At 49.8% G+C, this 24278-nt stretch overlaps 1 protein-coding gene across 16 annotated transcripts in view; it reads left to right on the top strand.

Moving 5' to 3' along the window:
- Nucleotides 1–22005, top strand: part of PBX1 (PBX homeobox 1) — a 101695-nt gene extending 79690 nt beyond the window's left edge. For 8 of the 16 annotated variants that reach the window (XM_015869741.3, XM_085512014.1, XM_085512018.1 and 5 more), the window contains 6 exons: nt 287–477; nt 1129–1264; nt 3858–4017; nt 10470–10582; nt 12026–12115; nt 18220–22005. In XM_015869741.3, coding sequence (XP_015725227.2) covers nt 287–477; nt 1129–1264; nt 3858–4017; nt 10470–10582; nt 12026–12115; nt 18220–18312 — 783 coding nt within the window. In that variant the 3' untranslated portion in view covers nt 18313–22005. Of the gene's footprint in view, nt 1–286; nt 478–1128; nt 1265–1969; nt 2169–3857; nt 4018–10469; nt 10583–11182; nt 12000–12025; nt 12116–18219 lie in introns of those variants that run through there. The other 8 variants (XM_015869739.3, XM_085512016.1, XM_085512025.1 and 5 more) reach the window with 4 other exon arrangements.
- Nucleotides 22006–24278: the final 2273 nt, after the last annotated feature.

The raw sequence follows: 24278 nt of genomic DNA, 5'->3' as shown, positions 1-24278 counted from the left end.
GACAGGTCCTAGAGCTTCAGTTGCTCCAGCTCCCATCTATGGGATGTGAGAACATACAGCTGACTCCAGCCTTTTGCTCTGTGTACATTGGGATTTTCTCCTCCAGTGAGAGGAATCCATGTCCCCTTGAGAGGCAGCACTCCTTTGTGAATCTACCCTAACAAACCTTAACAACTGAGGCTACTGCCTGCATCTCCTTCTTTAGCTGTCTGCTCCTGTGCTCTCCTTGACGCCATCGAATGACCTTCCGATCCTGGGGTTTCTTTTGCTTTTCTTGCCATCCCAGGCATGCAACGAATTCACCACCCACGTGATGAACCTGCTGCGTGAGCAGAGCCGGACCCGGCCCATCTCACCAAAGGAGATAGAGCGGATGGTGAGCATCATCCACCGCAAGTTCAGCTCTATCCAGATGCAGTTGAAGCAAAGCACGTGTGAAGCCGTCATGATCTTGCGCTCCCGATTTCTGGACGCACGGTGAGTTCACATTCCCAGACCTTTCTCCGCACCCACTGAGCAGCCTTGTTTGGTCCTCAGGGATAGGGAGGCTGGGCAGCTCTAACGTGGAAAGAAATAGCTGACAGTATCCAGCTATGAAAGGAACAGACTTCCCCAAGGTCTTATCTGTGGGTGCTTTCTCAGCACAGAGCAGTGCAGAGCAGCACTGACATCTTCTGCTAGCACAACCAGGTGTTGGGGGTCACCTTCCCAGGTGCAGGATCTGGGTGCTGGCGTTAAGAGACATGACTTACTTGCTTTGGAAGGTGCTGAGAGAGGAGGCCCTAGCAAAGTGCAGATGGGGATTCCTGGCCATGAGTCCGCTGCACTCTGTGCTCCCAGGAGCTGGGGAAGATGGGAGGCAAGTAGGGAAGGTCAGAGCATTGAAATTTCCTCTTAGAAAGTGCAGTGATGCACTGGCAGAGGCTGCCCAGGGAAGTGGTGGAATCACTGTAGTACTGTAGTACTGTCCCTGTAGTCATGAACCATGCAGGTATGGCTCTGATGGTTAGTGGGCATGGTGGGGATGGGTAGATGGTTGAACAAATAATTCTGTGAAAGTTATGTTCCTGTTTCTGGAACTCTGGTACTGATTCCTTTTTCTTCTGCTTTTCCTTTCTTCTCTATAAGGCGGAAGAGAAGAAACTTCAACAAGCAGGCTACAGAAATCCTGAATGAGTATTTCTATTCCCATCTCAGCAACCCTTACCCCAGTGAGGAAGCCAAAGAAGAGCTAGCCAAGAAATGCGGCATCACAGTCTCACAGGTGAGAGAGCCCAGAAATACAGCAGAGACAGCTGCTGCTCAAGGGAAACCAAACGCCTTGAAGGGCATTTAGACCTCAGTCTAGTTACTTATGTCCCGCTGTTGAGCATTTAATTACTAAATGGGATCAGAGTAGACTGGTGAGTTGGAGGGTAGACAGCAGACTTACCGTGGGTGAATTTGGGAGAGGGCTTAGATGGGATGAAGATGTAATGTGTGTGACTGTGTGTGCAATCAAGGTGTCAGCAGCACAGAAGTAATTCAGCACAATGCATGGAGGCAGTTTTCTCCTCAGGGAATCAGTACTGGTTTGTAACAAGAGCTCGTTTGAGCTGAAAGACTGTTCTTCAGGGCAAGTGATTTTTGAAGGCAGTAGGAGGAGTTGAGCAGAGTTTGCCTGTTGAGGCAGAAGGAACAAGGTCCTGGTGGGAAGGGGTTGGGTCAAACAGGCCAATGGTTAGAGTTAGTGCTTGAGGAGAGTGGGCTTTCTCAGGGTCATTTTTCTCTTATTTGCTTATCCCTCAGAGAAAGGTTGGTCAGTAAAGACAGATTGAGTTATTTCTGTGTATTTGAAGCAGCCGTGTACTTCCTGGAGTCTTTAGTTATGAACTGCTACAGGGATTTTTGAGGAGCATCGTTGGTCCTTGAAGTGTTTGGCTGTACATTACTCAGGCCTGCCCTTTGTTTTCTCACTTTTTGGAGCAAGCCTCGTGACTGAGGGCCGGAATGTTGCCTCTGGTAGTCTTATCCTCGTGTGAGCTTAGCGCTCCCTCCAGGCTCCTGTTGCACTCCTCGTCTTGGGCCTCCTTCCAGCCCCAAGGCACATGCCTGCTCATCACTTGAGTAAACTGAAGACAGCGGCAGCATCTGGTGTCCTTGTGAGAGCATGTCTGCCTTCAGCAGGAGCAGCAGCATCCGAGGGTAGGAGTCGTCACTGTGCTGAATGCCTGCTGTGCCACTCTGACCGCATCCCCTGTGCCAGAAGATCCAAGCATTGATTCTGTCCAGAGTTACCTGCAGGAGACAGGACATATTGGCTCAAGTAAAACTGCAGCTGTCCTGATGCTTCCCCTCTCACTTTTAATTCATCTGTTCACACTTACAACTTCTCCCTGGTGGAGAGAAAATGCCCGGGAGAAATACTGTGCTTATGAGCTAAGTGGGAAGCTGGAGACGGAGCACACTGCCATTAATGAGAAAGCTGGACTGAGAGGTGGAATGGAGCTCTTAACAACCTGTGCCTGCTCCCAGTGCCATTGAGTATTCAGTCCCAGATCTGGCTTGGGTGCTGATCTGAGTTATTGCTTTTTGCCTCCCTAGAGTCTCTGCATGTTACAATTTCCTTTTCCTCCTATGCAGCAGCAGTAGGTGCAATTCAGTACCAGATAAATTGGTGGATGAAGCTGCTTCTCTATAGAAGCTGCTGAGCTGTCTGTGAGCTCTCCAGCTCAAGTCAAAACAATTTCCATAAGATGAGGAAAAAATGGTGAGCTTCCCAGAATGAACATCCAGTCGTATCCTCTCTGACTTGGCACCAGGGCGATGTTTGAGGGAAGGGGCACTTATGAGCTGCTCAGCAGCAGGCAGAGAACATCCTTTGAGTCTCATCGAAAAGGCTGATCTGTTCTGAGCCCCAGCTCTGGTCAACCCCAGGAAGAACTTCTGTTGGAGAATTACAGCATCTTATGGCCTTTGCCCGTCTCCATCATCCTGTTGAGCTTCCTAAAACAAGGTCAGGAGTGACGGCAAGTCTCTGCTTAGATACCTGCACACAGGAAGACATCCCCCCAGTTCTCTGTGTTGCTGAAAAAGAAGCTGGGAGCTGCATCCCAGGCCCTAGGCTGAATCTTCCCTACATCTCTGAAGTTGTTGGCTGCAGCAGTGAAAAGATCATGTCAGCAAGGCACTGACTGGGATTTGGGGAGTGCTGGGTGTATGAAGGTTCTGGAGTTTCCCTAACCTTTTCCCTGGAGGTTCAGCCCTGGCAGGCTACTGCAGCCCCATTTCTCGTACTCAGAGCTTCCTATTGCTGTGCTGTACATGCAAACTTTGGGATGTTTGTCCAGACACCAGGCAGGATGGCCAAGTGACTGTTCTTTGAGGCCTGCATAGCACTGAGCCCAGATTGTCACCTCGCTGGGCTTTAAGGATCACCTGCTCACACCTCTCCTTGGGGCTTTTTGCTGTCATGTTACATTCCTGCAGGCAGCTCTCTCCAGGACTGGCAGTAGCACAGCTGCACTGCTTCTCTCTGCCTTTACATCCAGCCCATCATTTTCAGACACCTCCAAAGGACATGCTTGTGCCCTGGGACTGAAGTTAGGCCTTAGAGCAATCCCCTACACATAGGGGACAGGCACACAGCCCTGCCCTGAAGGCACCAGATGGACCCACACATCCCCCTGTTCTCAGGTATCCCCGCTGTAATTCAAGGGATTGCTGTAGGTAGAAGGTGCTCCCTCCCATGGCTGAATGGATGGGGAAAAAAAAGTTACAGTGCACTGTTTAACTTAAACTAATCCCTTTTCGTCACCCAGGCGCTCTTTCTAGAGCAGAAACGTTAACGCCTTTGTCTTTTCTTAAACTCATTCTAGGTATCAAACTGGTTTGGAAATAAGAGAATCCGGTACAAGAAGAACATAGGTAAATTTCAAGAGGAAGCCAATATTTATGCTGCCAAAACGGCTGTCACAGCTACCAATGTGTCAGCCCATGGAAGCCAGGCTAACTCACCCTCAACTCCCAATTCAGCTGGTTAGTTTTGTTTTATTTTATTTTTGGGTTGTTGATGTTTGGTTTTCTGTTTGTTTTTCCCCCATCCCTCTAATGTCTCTCTCGTTTTCTCCTTTGGGTTATTCCGGTTTTTATTTTGTGGTTTTGGTTGGCTCACTTGTGTGGTCTTGAAAAGGAAAAAGAGAGATGGGTTTGGTTCTTGGGGTTGTTTTGGGAGGCGTGGGGGGATTTGTTTAAGCTTTTTACTTGGTTCCCCTTCTCTGTTCTGGTCTTATTTGAAAAGCAATGTGATCAGACTGTGTGAGTGAACGGCGATGTGTTGGGTTCTACGCACAGAAACAAAAGCAGAAAAATGACCAGAAAAATAACAACAAAAAAAGGCTGGAATTGTTAACTCTGTGGGAAGAGGGGAAAAAAAGTGGGGGGGGGGGGTGTAAAAAAGGAGAACAAAATCCTTGTTCCAGTTGTTCCATTTCACTGAGGGCAGAAAGCGTGAGTGGCCCTCATTAATAAAGCCCAACGTTTCTGGGATGTCTGAACTCACGCCGTTTGGGGGTTGTTTGGGGCAGATTTCTGTCTATTGCTTTTCTTTCTGTTGTGGTTACCTTCAATTACGTACATGATGACGTGTGCATCACCTGCAAGAGTGTGCTCTGTGTGAATTTTATTTTCCCTTTGTGTCAGGATGATCCCAGGAGACCTGTGGGTCACTTTGTTCCCTTTCCCCCTTTTCTTGCCCATTTGCTGTGGTTTCCATCTGTTTGTTTTGAGGGTCAAAGGCACAGCGCACTTTGCCTGGATTTCAACTCCTCTGCTAGAGAACGATGCTCACTTAATCTGTAGTGGCTGACTCCAAAATGATGCCAGGCTGTGGTTGCCATGCTCTGTTCTGGTTATGCCCAGCTCCCAGGAGTGATGGAAAACTGAGACCTGATGAAAAGGAACAAAAAAAAGGCAATTTTGTGGGTGCCACGCACTTACCCAGACAAAGGGAAAACCAACAGTGTGTTTTCTATTTTTTCCCTTTTCCTTCCATTGCTGTAACTGCAGAAGATTTAAATACAGTTTGAAAAATGTCATCCTTACTACCTGCTCAAATGGCTGAGGCCCGGCTGTAGGAAAGCCTAGAGGACAGAAAGCAGAGCTGTGTGTGCTGGGAGGTTGGTTACCTGCTGGTTCCGTGCTGCCCTGCATACACAGCTTGGGCCCACGAGGCACAGCTCTCCTCCTGTTCTGCCTTTTTCAACTGGAGTCAGAACCAAAGGTGTGGAAGGGCAGGAGAGGAGCTTCAGATGACCCAAATAGGTTTGGAAGTGGCTTGTGGATATAGGCATTTCCCCTGTGCCTGCCCTGTTAAATAGTGCTCCATCGTGAGTCTGTTTCTTTGACGTCCCCACAGGCAGTAACATGGCTGTTTCAGTGATAGATTGGCCGGTACCCTGCAGTAAACAGTTGAGATATTCCCTGGATTACACTGTGCTTTCAAGGAAGAACAAACAGCCTTGTTATTAACATGTAAGAATGAGCTCCTGGGTCCTCTTTCTTGCTCCCTTGTCCACTCCCCGGGAACACCAACCCCTTTTCCCATGCTGAGGCAGTGCTAAAGCAGCTTGTTGATGCACACAAGCTCCTGCACCTTGAAGGTCCTTGCTGTGTTGGAAGCAAAGTGTTTCTGAGCTGACCATTCTCCTTGTATGCTGCAGCAGTGGCAGAGCAGGGAGACCCTGCAGCCCAGTCTCTAGGAAAGCTTGCAGAGACAGTGGGATTGGATGTCCTTATATCCTCTCTTGAGAAGACAGCTGAAAGGACCTTGGGAATTTATCTCCAGCAGTGGCACCCCAGGTTGAGATTTCCCCTGCTCAGCCAGGCATGCCTATACTGTTGTGCTGTAGGTGCTGACAGCCAAAAGCACACCTGTGCATTCTTGGGATGAAGTACCTGTCAGAGACTTGGAGGGTGGCACCAAGGGTTGTGAGCCATCCAGGTGTGCTGCATTGCCCTGGGAGGAATGTGGAAGTGCATGAAGAGGCGAAGGACTGAGGTGGATGATACCTCTCCTTTAATATCATTAAAGGTCTTTTTCCTGTTTACAGATCATTGGCAGGAACTTTGTTGAGGAGGGAGCCTGAACAAAGACTAGATTCACTGGCAATCTGTAGGGTATTCTGGTTTGAATACATGACAGGGCAAATGGAAAGAAGGGGAGCAGACAGAGGACAGGTCATGAGAAGGAGGCAACCAGCAGTGTAGTCCCTGGAGGGCCATGATGTTGGAAGAGGAGGTGGAACTGGATGTGTTGGGACCTGGGACAGGAGCTAAATTCATTTCTGCTGTGGTTGCACGGACCCATCTGTTCTCTACATTGACAGCCATGTTACTGGAGCTCGGTGAATGGCTACAGTCAGTCAAAGAGATTGGCCACACATTGACAAGGGCAAGGGCTGCATCTGGCTGGCCATCTGGCACCTTCAGCACAGGGTCCCCCACCCTCAGTCACCCAGGCCTGAATGTCAAACACCTTTTCATCCTGAATACATGCAGTTGGGTTTTATCAGCCAGATGTTCAAATAAGCTGAGATGTCTGGCTCATTTGGGCTAACAACTCCCCATCCTCACTTTGATTGTCTGGACAATCTCAGCACAAAAAACCATGTGGCAAACGAGAGCTGTTTTATGAGGACTGACCCTTTTGCCAACCAGAGTCCTGGAGGATTGCACATAGGTGATGATATCCAGTGAAATCTTCCATGCAGAGCTGCCAAAATTATCCTGAACTTTTTGGTTTTTTGAACTTACGTTTTTATTACCTGATTATCCTTCTGTTTTATCAAAATCTTCATCAGGCTGATGGCTGCATCTTCTCTGCCTTCCCCCATTGTCATGGTCTCACTGTCTTCAGTGTTGCTTGGCAAGTGAAAAAGAACAGCAGGTGTCCTGTGGGACCAGCCCAGGCTTATGTTTGCTTTTAGACTTTGTGTAGATTAAGGGACTTTGTCCATCTGAGCTGCTTCATGGTCCATCATCTTCTTCCCTTATATTTGGCCGTGGTAGAAACAACAAGGAAAAGTTACATTAAATTAAGCATTTTTGGTGCATATAGGTTGACTTCTGACATTGACTTTAATTAGGAATCTCATGTACACCGCCAGAGTTGATTTCAGTGGTTCAAGGTCCTGGATTTGTCTCATTGGTGGTAGGTGGTAGGACTAAGCAGCAGATAAACATGAGAAGTAGAAGAGATCTCATTGTTGGCGTTGCTCTGATGTAGGCTTTCACCCAATAACAAGATCCGAGTGCCAAAGCATGTTTCTTTTTAAGCATTGCCACCACTTTTTCTGAAGCTGGTGTTCTGATGGGAGTTCACCTCTGAGGAATGATGGTGATTAGACTTGAGTTTGATAAGATGTGTGGATGCTGAAGATGGACCACCGTTTCACACTGCTATGAATGTTTCTTTCTGTTTTCTTTTTCCTGCGCATGCAAGCATCAAAGGCCTTACACATGCCAAGTTCAGAGACCTTTCATTGTGGGTCCACAAGCTCGAAGGTGGTTATTACATTTCACTTCTCAAGGAATTCTGTGTCAAACTGTGACCACTGTGGTGTGTTGCCAACAGAGCCTTGCAGAGGGACAGATCAGATTAAGGATGGAGCCTCCTCCAGCAGACAGATACGACTTGTTTCTGCAAAGGATACCGGTGTCTTCATTTTGAGGACTCTTTGCCTTTTTCCTTCCCCCCTTTTCCACCCCAGTGCATCAGTCCCTCATAGCTGTGTCTCTGAGGCTTTGGGCCATTGTAATTTTCATACATGGCTAGCACATAGGCAGCAGAGTGCTGAAACAGCAGAGTAGCAGCTCAAAGGGCTCTCTGCAATTATGGCTCTGATACAAATGCATCCATACATGCGGGCCATTGGTATGCGCATATTTATCTTTGCATCCACATCAGCAGCAAGACATATTTACTGTTTAGATATGCACATATATTGTAAAAATACCCTGTGCCGATAGCAGTGTATATCTTGTAAGTGACATCTCCAGTGCTCCTCATGGTTTCTAAGACACCGGTGCTCTTCAGAACTAGAGTTTGTGATTGTTTATTTTTATTTCCTCCTTCCCAGTCTCAACTTTAAGGGGCAGGTTTGTTAAATTGTCATTAAGACCAGATACGTTTATGGTATTTTTATATGTTGTTGTTGTTATTATTATTATTATCTTGTTTTGGTAGGGGAGGAAGGTGGAATGAAATGTTGCTCTGCTTGGGGGTAGAGTGATGGTGGAGTCCTGTCAGATGCTCAGGGCTTTCCAGGTCCTCTTTCCACCTCTGACACTGATTGCTTGTGTCATCTCAAAGGGTTTTGCTCACCTTAAAGTAATTGCAGGATATTCTCTGCTTCTTGTGAGGGTTAACTGCAAAATCCTTTGGTTCTCAGCCGCTGTAGGAGCACAAAAGCCATCACACTGCTCTGGGCTTTATGCTGTTAGTCAAAGTGATCATTCAGAAAAGCCAGTAGGAAGCAGCTATTTGTATTTGAAAAGTGTCCATCTTCACCATCTTCACGCTTCAGGTTGAGCAGTGTCGGTGGGGAATGTCCTCAGTCTGCCAATTGACATCCATAGCCTTTTGCCTTTAGAACCTGAGAGGTGGGGAGGCGACAGGAGCTGGGTACCGGCTGAGCAGGGAGGTGCTGGCTGCAGCCCTGCCACCTAGTGCTGCTTTCTTCACACAGCATTGGTGCGCTGCTCCGCCATGTGCACCCCTGATAAAAGAGTCACTTGCAAAGAGTAAGATTTGCAGTAGGGCGTCATGAACATGAACTATGACACATTGGAACAGGTTGCCCAAGGAGGCTGTGGATGCCCCATCCCTGCAGGCATTCAAGGCCAGGCTGGATGTGGCTCTGGGCAGCCTGGTCTGGTGGTTGGTGGCCCTACACATAGCAGGGGGGCTGAAATGAGGTTATTGTGGTACTTTTCAACCCAGTCCACGCTATGATTTTATGAACTTAGACCTCCTACTTGCAGACTTGCTCCCTGAGCCTTCTTGATGTTGGCTCCCATCCGGATCCTTCCTGGCTCATCTCCAGGGCAGAGCCTGGGGACTGCCCAGAGGATTTCTTCCCTCTCCTCCCCAGCAGGGGATGGAAACTGTTGGACATTTCTCAGAGCACACGAGTCATAGTTGGGCAATTCCACCAGGACTGTGGTTGCCAATCTTCCAAGCTGGAAGCAGCAGTGGAGATGATGAGAGCATATTTTGGGTTGGAGCTGAAAGCAGAGCTGACCTGGGCCCCTGAAGTCTCTCCTTTCCAAGGCTAACATCATGTATATAACCAAACCTTGCACGTTGAGCTGTCTCACACTTAACGCGCTGATCTGCACGATGAGTTCTGAAATAATCCCATAAAACCTTTTTATTTATTTTTAACCTCCTTCCCTCCTCCCCTGCCTTCCAGTTACACAATAGGTTTGTTTCTCCTGTTCGGTAGTCGAGGAGATGCTCAGATATCTCAAAGCTGGAAGCGGGACCTTTTTTTATTTTTCCTTATCATCTCTTGGTTGTTGTTTTTTGTTCCTTATCTCACCCAGTTGCCCTCGCCGTTGTTGTTTTTTAACATAACGCTGGCGACTGGTGCATGCAGTGGGGATTTGCTTACAGAGCTCATTGTTCTGGGGCAGCTGGCCCCATGGGGCTGGGACGCCCACATACTCTTAACAGCTTGCTGTGCTGAAAGAAGGGTGCCAACAAGATCAGTAAATGGGAGCCTGGCCTGGGTGCCTTCATGTTTTTGTGAACCTTCGCTCCTAGTGCGTTGTGCTTACCCCAGGGATGGATTCTGATATCCTGAAGGCAAACCATGCACCACTCTCTCAAGGCAGCTCTGGGCATGGAAAGGGGTGGTGGTTGGATGTGGTCACCCAGCAGAAGGGCCCCATAAGGCTGCATGGCCTAGACTTACCCACACTGAGCTGAGCTTCTCAGAGACAACGGCAGCATGGGCCTGGTTAGCCATGCTGAAGTGGCTTCTGCTTTTGGTAGTAAGGCGTCTTTGGGTAATTCTGTTCTCCAGTGCAGTCTACCGGGTAGACATCTCCAAAAATTGAGATCTGCAAAGCTGCCTGAGGGATTTTGATGCCCTGAAATAAAGTGAAAGAATGGGCTGTCTAAGTCCTCCAGGCCGGGTTTTGTTTATCTCAGTCCAGAGCATGAAGAATCTTTCCTCCAGCTGAGGAGCTGTTGAAGAATGTTCTTGGCATTGAGCTGTAACAACATGTGGCTTTGAATAACCTCAAGAGTGCATCCTTTTTTGTTGTTGGATTTTTTTTGCTTGCTCTGTTCTTCATACTACTAACCTGATTGTGTGTTTTGTGTTTGTGGTTGCTTTGCATGTTGTTCCTTCCTCTTGGCTGAGAGTCATGGGGTGGATCTTTTTCCTTTCTGTGATTCAGGTGCCTCACTCTTTCCTTTCCAGGTTCTTCCAGTTCTTTTAACATGTCAAACTCTGGAGATTTGTTCATGAGCGTGCAGTCTCTCAATGGGGATTCTTACCAAGGGGCCCAGGTTGGAGCCAACGTGCAGTCACAGGTAGGGACCCATCCGATGTACTGCCAGTGAATGCATTAGTGTTGGAGGAGCCTTTGATTGTATTGGCACTTCTCCCTCCCGTCTGAAAAGAGCAAATCTCAACCAGCACAAACGAACCAACCAACACTTTAAAAAAAAAAAAAAAAAAAAAAGTAAAGCAAACCAAAAAAAACAACCAACCCAAAAAAAAGAAAAAAAAAAGAAAAAAAAGCAAAGGCAACAACCACCCGAAAAATCAATCAAAAAGAAACCAAAACCGAACACCCAACCAAACCAACCATGGTCTTGAGGAGACTTGCCCACACTTTGTGAATGCATTTGGCTCTGGCTTGATAGTCATAACAGGAGGAAAGATTCAGGAGAACTCATACAAAGGCAAATGAGGTCTAGGTTCGGCTTGCTTTATTATTCCAAGGGAAGGGGTCAGATGTCTGGACTGGTGTCTCGTTTTACATGGCTTCCACTTACTCCTTTGATGCCAAACCAGGTGTCTGCTGCAAGGCGAGAAATGTTCAAATACACAGCTAGGGTTTTGGGGTTTTTTTTACTTTTTTTTTTAAACTAAAAGTCACCCCTCATTGTCTCCCCATATTCCCAAAGCGCAGGCATTCACACTGCCCATGTACACAGCAGCAAGACAGAGCTTTGAGCAGCATTACTGAAACATCAACCTATGCTTGAAGAAGAAAGAATTCAAAGTAGCTGGTAGCTCACTCAAATCTTCCCCTTCCTACCTGATGTCCAGATATGCCATGAGTCTTCTCTCTGGTGTCTAAGGCTCTGTGTTGAGAGATGACGGCCACTCTGATATGTTCACAGTGGGCAAGGAGAGCTTTCTAAAGCCCACATCACTCCCCTCGCAGTGCTGGACACAGGGATGCACGTCACTGTTTGTACCACTGCTGGGGCTGGGCTCAGTGGAGGGAGAGGAGTGAGGCACACAGAGGTGAGCTGACGGTGCCTTACCATGGTAGGTATATTCTCTCAGGACCCTCCAAAATGGAAGGAGAAGCTGTCTTCTCCCATCTCCAGAGATCTCCTTCCACTGATGTGAGCTCAAAGTGTGGAAGGAGATAGGGGTAGGACTGTGGGTCCTTGGGCACGATGCTGGAGCTGGTCACAGCGATGTGTCCCAGGAGGTGCCAACCTGTACTTGCCACGCTGTTCTCCCTCTCCGCTCTTGGTGTACAAGGTCTTGGGGCCACCAAGAGTGTGACGGGTGTAGGCCACCAGGGGAGGCAAGGGAGTGCTCCTCCAACTTGGCTCTCACCATGAGTGCAACCACAGTTCTTTTCCCCACCCCCTCTTTAATGCATACCTTTATTAGTGCTGTCATTATTGCTGTTTATTTGTTTTACCGTGCCAAACGTGAACTGAAGCGGCTTTTCCCACTAACCTTTCGTTCACTCTAATTTGTGTCTTTGTTGTCGTTGGTCTGTTTAGGTGGATACCCTTCGCCATGTTATCAGCCAGACAGGAGGATACAGTGACGGACTCGCAGCAAGTCAGATGTATAGTCCGCAGGGCATCAGTGTAAGAAAAAAAAACAACAAAAAAAAGGCTTGGGTTCTTGTTTTATTTTTTTCCCTCCCTTTCATTTTTGTTCTCTCACTACCAATTATTTCAAAGCCATAGGGCTCAGAATGCCACTTAGTAGGACTTGTCTTTGCTTTTACGGTCACCTAGTTTATTGCTTCTGTATCGGTCACGCCAACGGCAGAGCTTTGCCCACAAAAAAAGTGGCGACTGGGCAGGCTCTGTGCAGGCAGCTGGCGTCGAGGACTGTCAGAGCTGATCAGCGTTCGCGTGGCACCTGCGGCCACATGCGTTCGGCTGAGAGTAACTGCTAAACAGGTGACACCTCGCGTAACCGCGGTGGGGAATGTCACCACGAGCACCCTGGCCCAGAGATGGCTCCACGCCGATGAGGCTGATGGCAGCATCCTTCAGCGGCCACCTAAAAATAACCCATCCCTGGCCAGCGTCTGAAGCAGGGCTGGGTGGGCGGGAGGGGGCTGAAAGCATGGCGATGATGGAGTTGACGGCGGTAATGGTCATAAATAGAATGAGAAGGGGAAAAAAATACGAGTGCAACCCAAGGAAACCTCGCCCAACCGAACTGGGGGAGGATGCGAGGGGGAGGGAGGGCTTTGGAGCATCTTCTCCTTGTTCTTGGGTGCGCTGGCGGGTTCTGACTAGCATGAAAATTCGTAGCGACAAGCTGTGTCGTACAGGGTGAAATCGATCAGACACACACAAGGAGAACCGAGTGTAGATTCGGGACAGCAATCCAACTTCATTTCTCAGATCAATCGTCCACCATCTCAGCAGCGGTGACAGCAAGCTGGGAGAAGAGGGCAGCCTGGAAAAGGAGGCTGTGCTCGCAGAGTGGGTGGTGGTGGCGGTGGTGGCGGCCGGGCTGGCGAGGGGAGGAAGATGGCTGTGGCCTGTGGTCAGTGTGCTCCACAACCCCATTGGGTGGAGAGGAGGATGAAGGTTGAGGTGGGGCAGTCTTGGGCTGCACAGGGAAGTGATGGGTGCCATGTTGTGTTTTGCTGCCTTTGTAGCTCACAGGAAGACTGAGAGAGTATTGTCTTTGGGGAGAGGGGGTCAGGCCCAACCTTGGCTTTGGGCTTGGGCCAACAGCAGCATGGGATGCTCCAGCAAAATGCCGCCTGCGGCGAGGCAGCCAAGGGACGCCCAGGGAGCTTCAGCTCTGCCAGCCGGCGTCAGTGGCTTCCTGTCAGTTTGAAACAGAGGCACTGAGATGGAGATGTGATACATGAGGAGGCATTAAAAGAGCTTCCTCGCAGCCTCCAGCCCTTCCCTGCCTCTGCTTTTCATTCAGGGACGGGAGAACATGGCCTCAGCTGCCAACCATGGGGCACCTCACCCTGCCACATCTCCCTTTGAGTCCCTTCGCCCTCCAAGGAGGGCTTTGCCATTTGACACCTTTCACCTGATGACCAACTTGGGGCTCTTGGTGTCTGAAAGACCATTGCTGACGTGGGGAGACCCCAGGGGTGGAAGACAAAGGGGCTGCAGGATGGGGGCTGCGCTCCCCTCTCCGCTGGGTGCCGGGGCTTAGCAGGCAGCTTGACGTCACGAGACAGAGCCAGGGAGGATTTGTGAAGTAATGTAATTGAACATGTGCAGATAATTATGTCTCATTACATAAGCCCGTTGCAAAAACGGTGCTTGGAAATGCCACATGAAAGAGCCTATCGTTCCACATTAACTTCTCTGTGCGCTGAATTTATTCCCTTTCTGGCTTTTTAATACTTGAAGAGTAAATGAATCGGAGGCTGATCATGATAAGAGATGATACTTTTGTATAAATTAAAATACCCCCAAGGAAAGAGGCTGAGCTGATTATGGTTGCAGTTGGCTTGGAAAATAACAGTGGGCTGGTTTAAGCCAAAATTTGGGGGGGAGGGTTGCTGATGGGGATTACAAGGCAGGGAGGGGGATGAGGGGAGAGGGGAAAAGAAAGAAGGAGAGTAAAGTTGAAAGCCAAGTAGGACATTAGTGGATGGACTCATATTTCTGGCAGCCAATGGTGGTCATAATGGGAGAAGCACTGGGAGCTGGTGAGCTGACGGTGACAGCTTCCCAAATGGTGACCCAAGATGAGTGGCACGTGGTGTTGGCTCGTTTCTAGGAGGACAGGAACCCAAAGTTGCTTAGAAGGGCCAGGCTTGCGAAGGATGAAGGTCATAAACAGTCAGGGAGGCAAGCGGGTAAGCAGCCCACCCAGTTCGGGGGAGACTCCTTATCTAGTTAGTGTGTTTCCCCATATAACATCTGGAGCCAGTCTAGAAGAGAGCAGAAGGTTTAGGAACCATCTTCTGGGTTACCTTTCTTTCCCCAGACCCTTTGCTTGTAATAGTATGTCTTCCCATCCATCTGGATCCCAGAGCATTTGGCAGCTCCCAGCTGAGTGATCTGCCACCCCTGCAGCCTGGCTGCCTTCTGGGACGTGCTGGTGCTGGGTGAGGTCCCAGGTTGGTCCGTGTAGGCAGGGGCTGTCTCATAGCCAGAGCAGTGGGCACGTTCTCCCTGCCTCTCCTCAACCCTATTAAAGCTGCAACAATGAAGTGGGATGCAGAGGAAAGCTGCCAGTAATGCAGAGAGCTGCGATCCCTGCCTAACCCGAGCATCCCTGGGAGCTGCTGGAAGGAGATGAGCCGAAACCGAGTCAAGAGCCCTGTCACAAAGATCTCTGCACGGGGCTGAGGTTAAGTCATCCCTGGAGCCCGTCAGGTCTGGGAAGGCAGCAGCAGGTTGCCCAGCTCCACCGCTGTAAAGCTTGGCAGGGGAGACAACACGCAGGGCTCGCCTTCCTTGGTGGAAGATGAATTTTTAAACGCGTGCACGTCGTGACAGCTGAGGACAGAAATACACCCAGAGCCCAATTTCCTCCGTGGTTCTTCTGTGAGCCTGTCTTGCTGGTTGCAGCTGCTCAGCGGCTGACAGCCCGCCCGGCACTGTCTGTGCATCGTTAGCAGGATGATCAGCCGTGTCCCTGCCACTGGATCTCCGTGACCTGCAGCGATGGCTGAGGCAGAGCGAAAACAGCCGGCTTCACATCTCTAGGTGGAGATGGTGCTGGGCAGCGCATCCCCACAAGGTCTCTTTTGGCCTTGCTGGGCTTGGACTCAAGTCCTCATTGACTACACTTGGGAAGGGGATGTCCCTGTATGTGTCCTCCTTGCTGTGTGCACGGGGAGCTCTGTGCTTGCTCCCGTGGATCTGCCTGTAAACACGCCGTTAATGCAGACTGGGTTGCTGCAACAACTCTGATCAGTCTGCTAATTAATTAATGGTTTATAGTCATCTTCAAGAAAAATCCTGTCAGAAATTTCTTTCTGGACACCCAACTCCTCCTTTCCTTCTCCCCTTTCTGCCCTCCATCCCTAACCCTCTAATGAAGAAAACCAAGCAGGCTAGTTTATAAATCATGGAAAAGTCTAACACGGGAGGCTATTTTTAAAGTCAGTCAGTGTGCAGTTTTGATTTAAAAACACCGTTCTGCCTATTCACAGAGCAGTGTTTGTCATTGTGATGGTGGTGCTCCATAGCACAGTGGTTGTACATCCACACCTGCCAGCTGGGAGCGAGGACCACAGGGACCTTCAGTGGCCATGATGGCTGTAGGAGGTGAGACCTCCTTGTTCGTGTGAGACCCCTGGCAGCTCAGGCTCAGGCTGCCCAGGGCCTTATCCAACATGCCCTTGGGCACCTCCAGGGATGGGGCACCCACAGCTCTGGGCAGCAATGCCAGCACCTCACCACTCTTTGAAGCCTGTTCCCCTCTGTCAGATTTGGTGTCTGGTTTGTTGGGAGGCTGACCTGACTTCCTGGCCCATTGCTGGCAGGACAAGGATTTGACCACGTATAGTGGGATGTGGCAACAGGCTTTGTGTGAAGCTGCAAGCTCCTTGAAGAACTGGCAGAAAATCAGCCCCATGCAGGAGGCCGGGCTGGGAGCCAGCCAGACTTGCTGGAGGAAAAATGCTGTGAGACCTGCAGAAACCAGCCCCAAACCCAGTTACTTCAGCAATCCATCACCCTGGCTCTACGCTTGGACAACCACCAAGGCCACGGCAGCGCTCTGGCGCCAGAAGGTGACATTTGAAGAGATGTCCTGGAGAACATTGGTGTGTGTTTAGCTATGTCCCCCCTGCAGGAGTCAAGAGCCATGTGCAAGGCTCCTCACAGGGCCCCCTCCCGTCATCACTTGGGCTGTTATTTGGGACTAGTCTTGCTGGAGGACGGGGAGGTTGTGATGTGTGGGGCACCTTCAAGGCCAAACCCATGGGAGCAGAGGTCAGCTCCTCCCCAGCAGCATCTCCTTTTCCCACTAGGTGGGACTGAGGCAACGATCAGGGCACAAAACCACCTTTTCTACCAGAGGTGAGGGCTGGCTCCCAGTCTTGAGGCCAGAAGGGCTGTCCAGCGTTTTGGGGAGACAGGGAGAGAAGCACTGGACGTGGAGGCACCGCAGCCGTTGTCTGCAAGATGTTCTCCCCCTCGCTCCTCTCAGCCTCAGCAAGGCATGAAAAAGCCTCTAAAAATAGTGCAACACAATAGGGACCGAGCCCTGCTCTGAGCGGCCCCCGCCGCCTCTCCCCCCTTCTGCTCGCTGTAATGACCCTGCAAACACTAAATGGCATCTGAGTGCATTAAGCAGCAAACTCTCCGGTGACATAGCAATTACGGCTCTGAAATAGATTTGGTGCGTCACGGAAGATAAGGGTTTTGAAAGTTTCTGTTGTGATTATAGCTTGTAACTCCAACAAATAACAGGCTTCGTAATAAGAGGCTGCCAGCGCCGCTATTGTGGTTCTCTCTCACTGATGGCACGTAAATTGCTATTAATGTCCTAAGTGTACTTGAATATGCCAGTCTCTGGGCGGCGGAGTTGGCTCTGTGTCTCTCTCTACACGGCCTGTCATTGTGGGGCTGATAATCTACAGTAATTGCTGCCTCTTGCAGTGGACCAAGACGTGGAGAAGGGTGGGTGCCATGTCCTGGAAAGCAAGATGTGCAGTGGGGCCGCAGTGGGCCACATGCAGGGCTGTGGGTGAGACCGTATGTCCCCCAAACATTGCTGTGTCCCCCCTCCCACAAGGTCTCTTGTGGGACTGTTGGGTCTTGATGGATGCCCTAGAGCAGGAGGCACAGAGATGGCCAGAGCAGGCAAAGCAGCCTGGGCACATCCAAAGCGGGATGGCTGCTGCTGCTGGCTCAGCACAGGCAGGAGTCGGGGTGGATTAATTAGCCGAGCACTGAATCAATGTCAGAGTGAGCAGGGGAGGTGGGGGCAACATCTGCTCCTCTCCAAAGGGGTCGGTAGCCAGAGAAGAGCAGCTTCTGTGAGCTGTTGTGCTTGGCAGTCAGGGCCCTGCGGCCAGCTCTGCCCTGCGGAGATCTGGGGCTTTGCGTGGGAATGCACCCATTAGCTTTGGGAGGAAAACGTTGCCTGCCTTTGCTGTGTGACCCCTTGGATGAGGAGGATGCTCAGCTGCACCTCTGGGTGGGCTTCTCTGCTGCCAGCTGTGGTAGGACAGTGCTGCAGGACATTGGGGCAGCATCAGGACCAGTGTATGTGGTGTAAGTGGGAGCTCCAGGTTGGATGTCCAAACGACTGAGCCTGAGGAAGCCAGGGGGCATGGATATGTTGCACTCATAGGACGGTTGTGTGCTGATGTACAGCACTTGTTCTGCGTTTCCATAGCACTTGGGTCCAGATGGAGTTCTGGGAAGGGGTTTCAAGTTCAGAAAACAAAGATGTTTAGTTGTCTGCTATTTTCCTCTTCTATCAGGAAGGATCCTTTTGTGGAGCTAAAAACCATCAGAGTTCAGGGTTTCTGCAGAAACCCATACTTAGTTTAAAGAGCAGAATTTCCATGAAGGCTTGAAATTCATCAAAACTTTGGTTTCCATTAGTGCTATCCTGAGCTGTTCTTGTACTTTGGGTGTCCATAATGAGGTGGGGGTGGCAGAGAGGGGGATTCTTACCCTCCATCCCTAACACCACTCCGTTATCCAAGTGGAGACCTGGGGTAGGCAGGGACATTACAGTGGGGCTGTGTGCTGCCATGACTGATGTCTGCCTGTCTCTCTCCCCGCAGGCTAATGGAGGTTGGCAAGACGCTACTACCCCATCGTCGGTGACCTCCCCCACAGAAGGCCCTGGCAGCGTTCACTCTGATACCTCCAACTGATCTCCCAGCAAATTGCATCCCTGGCTGAGCCAGCCCCGGCGGGGCAGGAGGGGAGGGGGCCTCTCCTAACACCGCAGCAGTCAGACTGGAGGTGAAACCAATCAGCACACAGAAGAAGACTCCTTCTCTTCTCTTCTCTTCGTCGGGATGCTTTTTTCAGCCAATCTGGACACTTCTTTATACTCTCTTCCCTTTCTTTTCTGGGTAGAAGCCGCTCTCCCCCCCTTGCCGCCGCCACAACACCTCCCTCCCCCCACCTCCCCACTGAAGGATATTTTGACAGCTAGAAGGATTTTAAGGAGGAAAAGCAAAAACCAACCACCGCCACGCCAACCGAACCAAAAGCAGTGCATGGCCTCGCACTGAGCCAAAACCAAACCTCGGTCGGGTCTCGCTCCTTCTCCACCAAGCTGCCCTGCTTACTCTGTTCCTCACTCGCTACCTCTCCGTAGGAAATGGCCTCGGCAGCCCTGTGACCTGCTGCACCTTCACCTCAGCTGCTGGACACTGATTGCACCCATGCCATGCCCCAGGAGCCATCCCTGTGCACTGTGGGCTGCAGGGCAGGCATTGCAACCCTGCTGTGCGTAGGAGCTGGAGCTGGGGGCTCCCTACTACTTTATGGAGGTACCAACCAACCCACTGCCAGCCCCCAGGCAGCATTGCTTGCCCTTCTCCCAGCCCTGCTCTGCCGCTGCTCCCAAACGCATTGGCCCTGAGATGTGGCCCCCTGCCACAGTCCCTCCCGGTCACTGTTCTGCAGTGCTGGTGGAGAGGGCAGGAAGCAGAGGCAGGTGGGTCACTGCTGGTAACCAAAGTGCTGAGCATGGCCATGGTGCTTTATGTGATCAAGCATAAAGTAATGATGGATGGAACATGAGCGGTTTTCTCACCTAGGGAGGCCAGCAGCAGATAGAGTTCTGCAAAGAGCATTGTGTGGTGTTAGCTTGTGCTTCCCCCTGCAGGTCCACCAGAGGGAAAGGAGAACGTGGGTTTCTTGGTGAAAGGGTTGGTGGCCCCCTCTGCATCCCCAAACTGTTGCCTGGTTCATGGGACCCCACAGGCTAGATGCGCTCTGGGTGCCTTTGGAAATGGGTTGTACAATGGCTTTGCTTGAGGGTGAAGCTCTGCAAGGCGAGTGGACATCCCTTTGGGGGTTGTGCTTCCACTGTGGCTTGGAGTTACTCAGAGAAGGGGCATCTGAAGCCCTGGGATATACCGTGGGGTTTTCTGCCCAGCTTTTCCCATCTGTTTTAGGAACAGCTGGTGATGGGTGGAAATGGGACTTCATCCTGCTGCAGCGGGATTCTGGGCAGCAGGAGGGAATTGCAGTAGCACCCGCTGCCTCATGTCATGGGTAGTGGGCAGCACTTTGCTCTGTCCGGCAGCGTGGGGCAACAACCTGACAACAAACCTTAAGGCCTCCCAACCTCAGCTCATGTCCGCAGCTCTCACTCTGCCCCACCAGTATTGGCTCCTTTGAGCTGGGAATCAGGCTGGTGCAGAGCAAACATTTCACATTAAAGCTCTACCAGAAACATTTCCACCCTCTCTGCTGAAGCAGCAGCACTAGCCCCACAGCCCAGTGCCAGCAGCTCGTGGTGCCTCGGGCGCGGCCCTGGGGACGTGGCTTTCCATAGGGCCTCCCAAGCGTGCAGCCAGTGACCTCCACATCAACAAAATGTCGATGCCATGGTTGCTTCTGGATGGGTGATGGGACGAACACGCCTCCCACAGCTTACAAGGGAGCGAATGCCTCAAATCTTGAAAGATTCAACCCAAAAGGAGAGACTCCACACCGCCACAGTCGGAGAGGGCCAGGCTGCGGGCAGCACATACAGCACCCAAGGCGTAGGGCTGCCTCTGCCGTGCTTTGCTTCGGGGCATGAAATCCAGAGGGCCAGGAGCAAGTTGGTCCCACGCGAGGACAGCACCGAGGACAGCGCCGCTCTCCCTCCTCCACGGTACTTGGCACCCTCAAGGTTGGGTCGCGTCGTCGGTCATTCTCCTTATGTCTGTGCTATTTTTTAAGTGGTTTTACCCCCTCTCTGCCCATCTCCTTTCATTACACCCCCCTCCCGGCCCCCCCCCCCCCCCAAAAAAAAAAAGTGTTGTGGTTATTTTAATTATTTTTAATTTTTATTATTTTTTTTCTGCCCAGAAAAAACAAAAACAAAAAAAAAGACAAAAAAAAAACAACAAAAAAAACCCTGACTTCGATACCAAAAAGAAAAAAACAACAGCAAAACCCCACTAAAAACAAACAACAAAACGAAGCAAACAACAAAAAAAAACCTCCACACACAAAACCAACCAACAAACAAAAAACTGCAGAAACTTGGGAAAAAAAAAAGAAAAAAAAAGAAAACCACAAAAAACTCGAGGATTCTTTCAGCTTTATTAACATTTTCCATCGTTTCTTGCGATTCGTGTCTCGTTCTTTGTAGTATTGATGATAAATGAACATTTGATAATGAATGTTCTTGTATATTCAGATAAAGGAGAAAAAGAAGAAAAAAAACCCACAAAAAACCACAAAAAAAATTTAAAAAAGAAAAAAAAGAAAAAAAAAAAGCCACAACCCAGAACCAAAAAACGCAGGTCTGAATTTAATAGTGTTTATATTAAAAGGATGAAACACGGCCCTCTTAGCACGCAAAGTGGAGCAGGAGGGGGTGGGGGGGGGGGGGAAGGGTCCATCCCTGCTCTTCCTGTGGCAACAAGCGCTTCATTCCTGTATAGTTTATAACATCAGACTACCTACATTCATCTCCCCTTTCGTTTCGTTTTTTCCTTTTTTTTTTTTTTTTTTTTTGTTTAATTTTTTTTTTTATTATTTCCTTTTATTTTTTTCTTTCAGTTTTCTCGCATTTGTGAATTAGTTCCGGGCAAACAAACGTAGAGTTGTGAGCACTCGTTTCTTATTATGCGATGTTTAAAAGAAGTGACGGTAAATTTCATTTTGTAAGACTTTAAGAAAAAAAAAAGAAAAAAAAAAAAAAAGCTGGTTGGAATAGTGAGCATTAATAGGTACATTCTAACACTTTATGTTTCTTAACATTGAGACCCAGAAATTCCTTTTTTTTGGCGTTATTTTTTTGGGGGGGGGTCTTTGATGATGATGACTTTCTTTTGACCTGTCTGAGACGATGGCCTTGCAGCTTTCCCCCTCCCTTTGGCTTCAGAGCTGGGATCCAGGTGATGTGAAAAGTGCTGGAGGTGTTGTTTTCTTTAGGGGGGGTCCTTCTCTTCTCCATGAGTTCCCCACCTGTTCGGCTGCCCAAGACCTCTTGAACACCGCTTTGAGTAGATGCCCCAGTGGGCTGCAAGGATGCAGCTCTGAGCCTGCAGTTCTGATGCCTTAGGGTCACATGCAGCGTTGAGCTGTACAGAAGGGATAGGAAGCCATGAATTCTCCCCCAAACTCCAACTGTGGGCTTCAGTGCCCTTATTCTTTGCCCTACATCCTTCCCTTGCCATCTCTCCATGCATCTGCTCCAGAGCTCATCTTGGATGCACCACTTGACTGAACTCAATCCAAGAATAAGGGATGGGAAGCAATAGAGGTGCCAACCCCCATTGCCTTCATACACCTTGAGTGGTTAGGATGGATCTTATAGGTGCCACCAAGCTACACAGCCCTGGGAAGGAATAAGAAATGAGGGAGAGGATGCAGCCAAAGCACCCCCGTGTGTCTCCCAGCATTGCATGGCTGCAGGTGGGGCTCATGGAGAAGAAATCTCTTCTTCAAAGATGGTTTTCCCCATTCATCCCCCCAAAAAAACCAAACACCTGAGCTTTTCACATCACTGGACGGTTTAGGGTTCGGGGTGTTCTTTCTACTCCCGAGGTTTCCTGGAGTCCTTTTGTTTTCGTACACCTTTATTATTTTTATTATTATTATTATTATTATTCAGTGGATGTAAATCAGATGTTGCCTGGGGGGTTGGTTTTGTTGGTTTGCTTTTTTTTGTTCTCCTCGCAGAGCCCTTTCTGTCCCTTGTAAAGATGATGCCGTTGTTCTGAGTTGCTTTTTCTTTTCTCCTTTTTATCCCCCATTTTCCCCATCTCCCCCCCTTCCCCCTTCCCAATGGATTCCAAATATTAAAAAAAGAAAAAAAAGAAAAGAAAAAAAAAAAAAAGGACTCTCTGTTCCGACCTGGTTTTGAAACTTTAAGCTTTTCTGCTTCTGTAAAGAGAAAAGGCCTCTGTCTTTCTGATCCCAATTGAGACTTTTATGTTCTATGACGATACTAACAAGGTGTAGGTTTTACAGTTTCCTGATTTGTACTGGTAATGCATATTCCAAATAAATAGTTTCTTTTGTTGCAAAAAAAAAAAAAAACACAAAAAAAAAACCTTTAAACCAATACTGACGTATTTTTGGGGAATGAAAAAGTGGGAGCTGGAGGGGAGAGGTTTGGGTGAGCCCAGAGTGAGGCATCACCCCATCCTCATGTCTCATAAGGACAGCTCCGGACCAGGGTGGGGGCTTCTGGCAGCCCTGCACTGCTGCTGATGGCTGAGGGGGGGCTCAGCACAACCCCCAGGGGCTGTGATTTGCCACTGCCTGTGGTTTCCCAGTGCTTTCTGGAAAGCAGGGTGGGATTCAGGATGTGGGATGCGGGATAAGGTACGGGATACGGGATGTGGGATGCAATGCAGGATGGGATGTGAGCTGTGGGATGTGTGATTTGGGATGCGGGACGGATACCCTGTGTAGGGTATGGGATGTGGGACATGGGATGCAGGGTGTGCTACGTGGGATACGGGATGCAGGATGTCAGCCAAAATCCCTACCAGCACAAGGATGCCCGAGCTCTCCTGGCGTCGCTGCCTGCGCTCCCCCGTGGGTTTCTTGTCAATGATTATTCAATCTCCGGCCTGACCTTTCTCTTCTAAATAACACGGCAATATCAGTGCAGGCCAGCCTCCAGCTCCGGCTGCAAATTAACTGTATCGCTGGCTGCAGCAGCCCCTCGGCACCAGCGCCGCAAAACCACCCCAGGCATTATCTCCCTACAACGGTGCTCTCCTAATACCAGTTTAAATATCATCCTGCTCCCAGCTGTTTCCTTCTAATAACTGCTCATCCCTGCTCCCTCTGCAGAAATGCCAGGTCTCAGTGGGCTCCACCAAGGAAATGGCCCCAAAAAGCCTGGCCTGGGGGTGGCACACATACTGGGGAATGCCCCCATCCTCATCACAGCCACCGCCTGGCACAGGGCAAGGTGCAGCACTCCCGGTTATCCATAACTCCCCCCTAAAAATATCCGAGTGGTTGGGAGGCATTAAAGTTATAGTTGGCAGTAAACCCCGTGTCTGTTTGCTGGAGAATTTAATATATTGTGGGAAGTTTTGCTCATAAAAGGTGATTGTTATGTTTTCTCCAGTTCACAGGGAGTCTATAACTTATGGCCTCCATCAACAGGAGTGGGTCTCGCCTGCCTGCCCATCACTCTTTGGGGTAATTCTGCTTTGTAGGGAAATATTTCATGGGAGCTGCAGGCAGAGCCCTGGGGTGGGCAGGGGACAGTGGTGTCTGCATGGCACAGTGGGAGTGGGGCATAGGGATGGCATTGCCCCCCTTGGGCATCATGAAGGCTGGGACAGAGTGACACAACCTGGAGGAAGATCCACTGAGAATGTGTGCCATACCTGTTAATTATTGCTAATGAGGTTGAGCTTTAGTAGCTTTAGAGGGACACAGGAGTGGGGTAATAAAGTGTTAGAGTCGATATAGGGGTGAGATGGAGGAGGACGAGGGCTGGGAGGAAGAATCCCAATGGGCACAAAGGTGACAAGTGATGGTCCACGCACCTTGTCCTGGGTATTGGAAGCCATCTCCATGTTCTCAGGTCTCCATGGGCCCCTGAAATGCTTAATTTTCCACAGTCAACCCCATTCACAAAGCACCCTGGCAAGGGCAGGGAGCCCAGAGGTGCTTACAGATCCCAGCTAATTAA

The sequence above is a fragment of the Coturnix japonica genome, chromosome 11 (genome assembly GCF_054131305.1).
Source record: "Coturnix japonica strain WE chromosome 11, WE-NBRP24, whole genome shotgun sequence".
NCBI lineage: Eukaryota > Metazoa > Chordata > Aves > Galliformes > Phasianidae > Coturnix > Coturnix japonica.
This window is presented reverse-complemented; position numbering and strand designations above follow the sequence as displayed.